We start from the raw sequence: 9,792 nt of genomic DNA on the forward strand, positions 1-9,792 counted from the left end.
TCAATCAATCAATCAATCAATCAATCAATCAATCAATCAATCAACATGTCAATGTAATAAAACCATGCATAATGTTCACATAAATGACCCTCATTTTATCTGCTACTTGAAATGACAACATCTCTCTCCTGATTTGATGCTTCATGACAAAAATGAAGTCCTTTTGATTGGCACTGACATCAGAGATGATGACACAATACACTGTTGATGCAGCTTATTCTGAAGAAACTCTGTTTTGCATCTGTTGCAGTTTCCTGACACTGTATTAAAATTTTAACCAGTCTCCAAGACGGCTTCAAAAACGTCTTTTAACAGTAAGATTCACATATTGTGGTCCATCGTGTCTTTTGCTCTAAAACAGGATAGAAGTCCACTCACGGCCCACTTATGCTGCCCTGTTATGTTTCACCCCAGCAGGATTTTAAGGGCTCAACACAGAAGACAATTATATGTTGTAGTTTACATCTGGAAATGAGATGATCTGGTAGTGCAGTTTAAATAATGGAAAACAGACCATTTTATTTAATGTTTCTTCATTTGATTCAAAGTGGCTGGATGTTATCACACCTGGGTGAATTTTATTTTACTGTGCCTCCCTTACAGCAACCACATCCAAGGTGGTGAGTTTTGACTTTAGCTTAATGACATATATCTCCTTGAAGACTCTCCAAGCTTCAGGACCACAATTCCATGATGAGAGGTCCTTTTTATGGGGTGAAATGAGGAGGAATGAATCATTTCCCAGAAACAGTGAAAATGCATACGTTAGTCTGCATACACATTATCATTAAATTTGCCCTCAATGACAAGCTTGACTTTGTCCTCAAACTGACGGGAAGTCATTACGACCGTAACTTCCTTCTGACTGGCATTTGCTTATGCTCTATATTAGTAGAATGGAATATACGTTTTCACAAACATGACAAAATTTTGGTAAAGGAAAAAAAAAAAATTTTTCTAGTTGCATTAGTGGTTGATTTGGTGGGCTGAACACTAGTGTCAATGTTAAATATATTCTCTTTTGTGAGTCTTAAACAGAACCGGCCCAAAGCATAAACAAATTAAGCACCTGCTTAGGGCCTTCACACCTCCAAAACTATAATTATAACATTTGCTTAATAAAATGAGCACACTAATAAACATTTAACTTTTTCAAAATAGATAAATTAAAATATTTAAAATTGCTCAACATTTAAAATTAAGATTTTGTAAAAGTGTGAATAATAATCCGCATAGTTTGATTGTTGTTTTATAATAGATACAGTCTGATGCTATGAGTTTAGTCTTTGTATTTGAGCTCGATTTGTTCACAAATACAACTCAGCAAATAACCAGTTATCAGTGACTGCTTTTAAGCCTGACCAATTAAACTTGCCCCCCTCTTGCAGATTCAACCAAATCTGTAATGAAATGAAAGGCAATTGGTGGTGGTGATGTTTTTAATAGGAAAGGGGGCCCGTACTCATATTCTTAGATTTAGTTCACCTTATAAAGCATACATTTTCAATGAAAAGGCTTTTTTTATTGCACTTTACGTAGATTAAGCATGAAGCTCCTCTAGATAGTGAAAAGTGACAACTCATACTTCTCTTTCTTTGTCTTGTTTTGTTGCTTCTTTTGAAAATGTTGACATTTTCTTTTATTTATTTATTTATTTTTTTTCCCACAGCTGCATATAGTACATTACAATTCGGACAAGTACCCTGACATTAACACTGCTGTAGATAAATCTGATGGTTTGGCAGTGCTGGGTGTCCTCATTAAGGTGAGACTTTGTGGATCTTTATAAAGTGAAAATGAACTTTATAAAGTGCACTTTATTTGTGCATTTTGTTTGTAGAGTTTAATCATCTAATGACTCTTTCTCCATAGATTGGAGATTTCAATCCTGCCTATGATCAGATTCTGAGGTTTATCAATGGTGCCAGATACAAAAGTGAGTAATAGATTAGATTAAAAAAAAAAAGAAACAAGATTAATGATTTTTCCTTAATATTGTTTAATATAAATATTGCACATTAACTAATTTAACAAAATCAGAATCCTATATCGATGCCTACCCTTAGTTTATTGGTGCAATGCATTTGGGTCAGTATTTTTCTGTTATTCTGACAACATGAGAAATCAACAGGTGAAGTGTACATTGACATATGGAGTCTCTTAAGCTTTTATGAATAGTAAACTGTTCTGTACTCAATGATCCTTAATCTATTGGGCATCTTTGTACATAATAATAAAGAGCTCATTTGACTTATATATTCAGTAAAATACTGTTTGTGGCTCTTTATGTTAATGGATCCTGTGAATAAACAGGCAAGCTGCTGGTACCAAAAGTTTCACATTGTATGGTACATCTAGCTGTACGTTTGATGCTTTATCCTTTTTCTTTGGAATTGTATTAATTCTTCATTGCCTCATTGTCATGTTCAAGCAAACAGTTTAAGATTTGTGACATTGGACTCATCCTGCTAGACAAAGGAATTGGATGAATGGAGGTGATTCACAATGCCAACCTTCTTTGCAAAAAGAAAAAAGGCAAAACAAGCATAAACAGTAACATAAATATGAAGACAAAAAGAGATATTTTTTTTTTCTCTTAAAATTTCAGCCCAAGCATGTTGTCTCCGAAACATGGTAGACCATGAGAGATTGTCAAGCAAAGTAAACCAAATTTTACTTCATATCTGTTATTTTGTGTTCTCAGATTTTGAAGTGCGGGTACCTGGTTTCAACGTTAGAGAACTGCTCCCTGCTCGTTTGGATGAATATTACCAATACGACGGGTCACTGACGACTCCTCCGTGTTTTCCGAGCGTGCTTTGGACAGTTTTTCGAAATCATGTCACCATTTCTCGCCAGCAGGTACTTTCACATTAAATGCATATTTTACCATATATTTTAGAAGTGTTAATGCTGCATGTTCATAACTTTTATGTTTGACCCATTTCTTTTTTTTTCCAAGTATCTGGCTCTAGTAACGTCCCTACACGCCTCCAGTGTCCAAAACCCAGAGGTTACCCCACTAAATAACAATTTCAGGAAGCCACAGCCCATCGACAGCCGTGTTGTCCTGGTCTCTTTCAAGGAAGGTTAATATGAGCTTTTATATGTTTTGCTTAAAAGAAGAGAGGAAAAAAACACATTGTGCTGCTTTTAGAATGGCTTAAAAACTGCTTTTGAATGTGTTTTTGGCTCTGACTTTGGGTTGTAGGGAATTACTTGCTTGTGGCTGTGTTTTGTGCTAGCAATATTACCTATTATTTGTGCTTTTTAATGAAGGCAGCCTATGTCTTGTTATTGACATTTGAAAAAGCCATCACTGGCACTCTGTGAAACATCCATGTGGTTGCCTGCACTGTAAAATCAAATTAGTTCACATTACTTAAAAATAAATTATTCAAACTCAATGCTTCAAGTAAGCTTAAAATTAGTAAAAAAAAATAAAAAACTTCATTTATTTTAAGTAAGCAGCACTAAATCATGTAGTACAACTAATAAAAAAGAAATAAGTAATTTGTCATGCGTTAACTTATTTTTTTTTAGTTGTGTGGATTGCTTGATATAAATTTAGTCTCCATTATAATGACTAAACACCTACAACTTACTACTTACTACTACAACTACTACTTCGTTTATTCAAGTTCACTTAAATAAACCAAATTTCTTGAATGAGTCCTTGACCTTCCTCTCTCTCATTTCTTTTTACTAAGATTTTATTGTCTCTAGTGGCCTTTATTTCAGAGCAATCAGACAGGAAAGTGGATAATGAGAGAAGGGGAAATCACATGGCAAAGGTCATCAGGTCAGGACTCGAGCCTATAAGAGCCGCGTCGGGGACTAAAGGCCTCCATGCAAGGGTTGTGCTTTACGACTGCACCACTGCACCACTCTGCTGTCCCGCTTCACAGAATTAATTACATAAAATATTTGAAATGCATATTTTTATTTTAAAATATTCTGTCTGATAAAATATGCAGTAAATAAAGATCAATCTCACTCTCAATCATCAGTGTGAGATCAATGTGATGATCTCAAGCCCCCCACAAACCCGCTCAAAAAACTTTAAGTTAGTTGACTCCGGTGATCACAGGTCGACACACAACGGTAGTCCTGTATTTGACAAGCACAGACTGTTATTGTTGGCAACAAAAGTTAGCGTAGTGCTAAGAACCCATCTGAAGATAAAACTATACATTGAGACTTGCTCTGATGTTGCGCTATGTGAATGCGACCCTATTCATGGAAACGCCAGGCTTAGTCTCTCTTCATGAGTCAGATGAGATACATTACTGGCTCCAGAACAAACAAACAAAACAAAAAAAACTCAACTTGGATGTATGTAGTATTGAGTCAAATCACAGTTATCAAAAACGTACTTTCTCTAAATTAATCCCAGTCAAGTAGAATGAGTTGGAGGCTTTTCTACCACAAATTCTTAGTAACTTACTAAAAGTGACAGTTGATAGCAAATTTCAATTGAATACCATGTTTGCATTTGCAGTGTGGTTTACCACATTTTATGGTAATTGGCTTCATATCTTGGGGTATGTATGTGCATGTTTTTTCCTCATTTTCGGTGTTTCTCTCTCAGCAAAACTTTTTGTGGTAGCTTTGCTGGCACTTTTTAAAAGCCTTTGCTAACAAGATTCCTGAGAAGCATTTTAGGAACTGACAGACCTCACTCTCCTCTGAGCTGTTGCATGGCAGAGTTGAAAAGGCAAGATCATTGCGAAGAAATACCCGATATTCTGGGATGTTTTAATAATACTGGCTCTGTGTCTGATGCAGGCAGAGGACTGCATGGTATTCTTACAGTTTCACCTCCATTCACGAGGAAGCGAGTTGTTCAGCAGCTGCTGGCTGGCGACCTTGCAGACTTGGCAGATGAAGGGCTGTATCAGCTCCTGCCGAGTGGTTCACAGACACTCCGAGCTGGCAAGAAAAAAGATCCCATGAGCCGGCAGAGTGTGATGCTGGCCAAACCAAAGCAGCAAACTAAGAATCCAACTCTTTGGAAGAAGAGTCAGACCAACTGCTATGTGGGAAAGCTGGGAACGGCTGAAAACACGCTTTGCTACACTTCACTGGAGCAGAGCGTTTCCCATCAGCTCAAACAGTCCCACGTGGGGAATGAGTTGGTTGAAGCTCTCAAAGACAAAATTTACCCAGAGCTCAACCTCAAGAGCTATCTAGACTGTAAGTCAGATTTAGCCCTCTCTACCATTAGACGGATTCTCTGCAGACGTCCAACGGATGAGGCTTTGGAACTGGACCGCTCCCTGACAAAAGCCTTGATGAATCATCAGAAGACTTCAGTGGCAACTAAACATGAGGGGTCACAGACAAAGCACGGTGGCCTTTCCTCTGCTGCTCCACAGAAACCTCTCAGGCAGCACCATCCACATCCCTGGCTTTTGCCAATGGAGTGGGAAGACTAGAGAGATTCCAGACATAGCTCACAAAGTTGGTTTTGTAGCTGACAACAACGAAAGACTATTTTTTATCCTTTCTTTTCTCCAAACCTGCCTTAAACACGTTGTATTTAATAATTGTTAATCATGCACTCTCAGATATGTACGTGGTTATATGCAAATGAACTCAGGACTATAATCAATTTGTAAATAAAGTCATTTTGTTGTTTTTAGATGTGGTTTACAGCATATTTCTGGCTGACTTTGGGATCATCGATAGCTCCTCAAAGTAGATGAGAACATATTTTACATAGGATATGTAGAGCTGAAACGTTTCCCTAGTTTGATGACTTTGCAGCTATCTTTGTAAAGGCAGTATGTAGAGATGTAGTCTTCTTTGTGTTCTCTAACATTTTTTTGATACTTTTCAGGTTGCCCTTGGCAGCAATGAAGTTAAAAAGGGCATGGAGTGAAATGCTACTATCAATAAAATCCAAATGCTACTATCAATAAAAGCAACTTACTTGAATGAAACATGACAAATCTGTTCTCTTATTTCACACTTTATCTATAAATCAGAAGAATTTTTATTTTAAAAAGCTGATTGAACAGAATCTGAGTTTAAAAAGCAAGAGATATTTTGTGCACAAATAATTAAACAAATGTTTCCACATATAGACTCCATAGTAAAACACTTTTATAGTTTTTATAGTAATGAAATATCTTGCTCAAAATACAGTGCCTTAAAAAATATTTGTCTTATACAAACACATAAATATGACACCTTAACAGTTATAAATGATATTATTTTACATTTTTCTGTGATACTGATGTGTGTGTTCTTTTGTATTTTACCATTGCTTCTTTTCTCTTTCTTTCTGGCACTCAGATGACTCTTTTTGGATAAACACTGGTATGTTGATTTTATATGTTTGGTTTTTAAATAATGTTTTGAATGAAATATCCTATTTACTGTAACAAACAGAAAATCCTCCACTTGTAACACATTACTTCTAGTGTAGATTGTAAATACACCATAAAAGACGGAACTTACCCCTGACCTCATCAATGCAGTAATGTCCATGTTAACCTGTAAAGTAAACACATAAAGAATAATCTTTAACGCCATAGCTATTACACAACCCACTCTGCTTCCTCTCTACTCTGCAGGTTTACTGGTTCCCATATTGGTGAGCTGCTCCATCCTGGGAGTTGTTCTTATTGTCCCATTAATATGCTGCCGGTTAAGGCAAAAACGGTAAGTCAAAGGAAAAAATAAAAACTATGCAAAGGTAAAATTTTTCAAATTCACTTAAAAACAATTACGAACACAAGCCTTTGCGAAGTAGTTCAGACCTGGTGTATCTTGAACTCTGAAGAAATCTGCAGTTCTAAATTTAACAGCAAAGTTTAAAGTGTTTGTGCCTTCACAAAGTGAGCTCTGTAAGAATAATTTGTGAAACTAGTCCCACGACAGTGAGACGCCACATAAATAAGAGGGACAACATTTGTAATTGTGGGGATGGTCATTGGACCTTATTAGTATTTAGTAAGAATGTGAAGTTTCAGGATATTACATCTTTCTCTTTCTAACAGCTCAAAACACACCCGTTCAAGCTGTCTATTTTTAGCTGTTTATCTTTTTTTCTTCTCTCTAAGGTCAGCTTAGATTTTAGAAACCCACCCTCAAATAAAATGTATTCTTTTTTTAATTATTGTTGTTGTTTATAACAACAACAACAACAACAAAACATTTAAAAGAAAAGTTTCCAAACAACGCAAATGTGACCGGAATACATAATTTTGCAGTCTGAAGATTGCTTGCAGTGGATGTTAAGAGTGCATGAAATTAGTTTTTTTGTCATTGTTGTTGTTTTTCAAAGATCAAAAACCAAGATACTATATCTTTCTAGTATAACTGAAGAAAACGCACATTGTAGAAACTTTGACTAGGTTTGAGGCAGCAGAAGTTAAGATTTAAAGGAGCGAGGAGGAGTAATGTATTTCCCAGGCACATATTGGCATTTTATAGCAGAGTCAACAGGTTTTCCAGTTTCCAGTTTCCTGGTGAGGCATCAGGCTTTACTTGTGTCGTTGGTTTATTTTAAGTAAAGGTTTTTTTTATACACCAGTAACAGCGACAGTAAAGACAGATTAAGCTAGGTTTATAGTTGATTCATTGAACTGGGCCTCGAGTGGGTGTGCACCAATTACGGCATCCCTGCATCTGGCCGTTGACCTCGCACGCTCTTATTTCCAAATTATGATGCTTGCTCATTCACCGCCAAACTTTTGTAACTTTTGACATTTTTTTAACGCAAAAACATGGTGGGACAATTGTGGAGCGCCCTAATGCCCCTACGGGCTTAGCAGGTTTTCTGAGGAAACCATGGACAAGTAGTTATGTTATATTTAGTTGTTATCAAAATGTTATTTATAACAAAGAAACTTGATTTTCTATACCAGCCAGAGGTCAGAGAAACTTTTCAGAATTTGCCAGGAATACAGAGTCAGTGTGATGTTGGGACTGTTGCTGAGTTAGGATCAGCTGCTGAGATTTATGCAGAATGTCACTTTCGGCTGCCCTCAGAAGTTGAAAAACCACGAATCCACAGCCACAGGAAGCCATCACTTCAACTAAGCTTAACTTCCATTTCCTTTTGATGCAGAGACATTTAGTGAAACGGTTTGAGTAGAATTTCTTTTTGATTCAAATCAATTCAGTTTGTGCAGCACAAATTCACAACACCTCATCTAAAGGGACTTTGAACAGAAAGGAACTTTAATCCAATCATACAGACAAATTCCAAGTCAAGTACGCACATTCCAATTTGATCATAGTTACTAAACAATTGCTTGCAATGTTTTGTTGACTTTGCAGCAATTCCGCATCCTACATTAACGTATATCATAAACATATCGACAGTGGAAGGAAATGCTGCCCTTTAATATGAAGTAGGCTTTAACAGAATCTGCTGGCTTGTTGTGAACAGCCATATGTCATGACCCACGGAGCGTTTGAGAATACAAACCAAACACACACACACACACACACACACACACACACACACACACACACACACACACACACAAAACACAAACGCAATCATCCAGTGGTCATTTCTATGTTATTGAAAAGTTTAAACGTTTTTAAATGACAACTGTTGTCTCTTGCTGAGTCCGCAAGGGGACATGGAGAAAAAAAAAAGAAAGGGATTCTGATTTTCGCAAGAACCTGCAAAAGTTTCTCGAGATCCTTCAAAATATTTGAAAAATACCAGGTTCAGGTGTTATACTAAATTATTCGACCCTTCAAAATCAGTGCCCGCAGAGTGCGATAGCATGCATTTCTGTGCATCTTGAACTCTGACATTATTATTAGGCGATTACAGCAAAGTCACAGATAAGCCATCATAAGTTGTGATCTGTGTGATCCTCCCTATAGTGCAGGGGTGTCAAACTCAATTTCACCAAGGGCCACTTCAGCATATTGGCCACCCTCAACGGGCCACATTGACGGTACAAATCAGGAGTGCATCCCTGCTAAAACACATCCCAGACAAAAGGTTGACTTCCCTCATTCAGTTCTGTAGAGGCTTATAATGAGCTTCGATTTCAAAAAAGCCTACATTGAAGTCGATTGGCAAATGAACCATCACGAAAGAGGAAGGCTCTTGTTGTCTCACTGCACCCCAAGAGATGCAGAAACGGTTCAAAACCATTTCTGTCTGGTTTTGAACCAGAGACCTTTTGCGTGTAAAGCAAACATGATAACCACTACACTACAGGAACTGAACTTGTCTGCTTTGTTTCAGTTTGAGGTTCTAAAGTTGATGATGTGAGATGCAACATGAAAATTTCAACTGAGGCTTGCACTCAGATGCCTGGATTCAGAGTACAGACCATGACACCACAGAACCCTTGTTGACCTTTAGTAAACACCTGTGATGAATAGAACATACTAAATCTGTTTCTGTCTGGTTTCAAACCAGAGACTTTTTGCATGTAAAGCAAACATGATAACCACTACACTACAGAAACTCATGCTCTTTGCAGTGTTCCTGGTAGATGATCCACATTTTGTTAGAGACTAATGTCAACCATTGGCATGGAACAATGTCAAATACTTATACCACAGATCCTCTCAGAGAGCACAATAACTTGGTGAACAAATTGGCAGACTTATACTTGTACCTAATTTCACATCACAGTCCATAAACTAAGCCTTGGATCAAAAAAAATGTATTGAAGATGTCATTAGCAGAGATAAATGGTTCTACAGAGACTTGGCTAAATGGCTATTAAATAAAATCAATACTTACAAATAAAAAATGGTTCAAAAATAAAATTAACACATTAAAATAAAAAACATCTCTGAAAT

The 9,792-nt window shown here is 36.9% G+C and overlaps 1 protein-coding gene across 1 annotated transcript in view; it reads left to right on the forward strand.

The window, feature by feature from the left end:
* Positions 1-1,654: 1,654 nt before the first annotated feature.
* Positions 1,655-9,792, forward strand: part of ca12 (carbonic anhydrase XII) — a gene marked incomplete at its 5' end in the record, with an annotated part of 11,769 nt that continues 3,631 nt past the window's right edge. The window contains 6 exons of the mRNA XM_016667466.1: positions 1,655-1,765; positions 1,873-1,936; positions 2,705-2,862; positions 2,963-3,089; positions 6,301-6,324; positions 6,582-6,669. Of these exons, the coding sequence (XP_016522952.1) occupies positions 1,655-1,765; positions 1,873-1,936; positions 2,705-2,862; positions 2,963-3,089; positions 6,301-6,324; positions 6,582-6,669 (572 nt within the window). The remainder of the gene's footprint in view (positions 1,766-1,872; positions 1,937-2,704; positions 2,863-2,962; positions 3,090-6,300; positions 6,325-6,581; positions 6,670-9,792) is intronic.

The sequence above is a fragment of the Poecilia formosa genome, unplaced genomic scaffold (genome assembly GCF_000485575.1).
Source record: "Poecilia formosa unplaced genomic scaffold, Poecilia_formosa-5.1.2 Scaffold1147, whole genome shotgun sequence".
In the NCBI taxonomy this organism is placed as follows: domain Eukaryota; kingdom Metazoa; phylum Chordata; class Actinopteri; order Cyprinodontiformes; family Poeciliidae; genus Poecilia; species Poecilia formosa.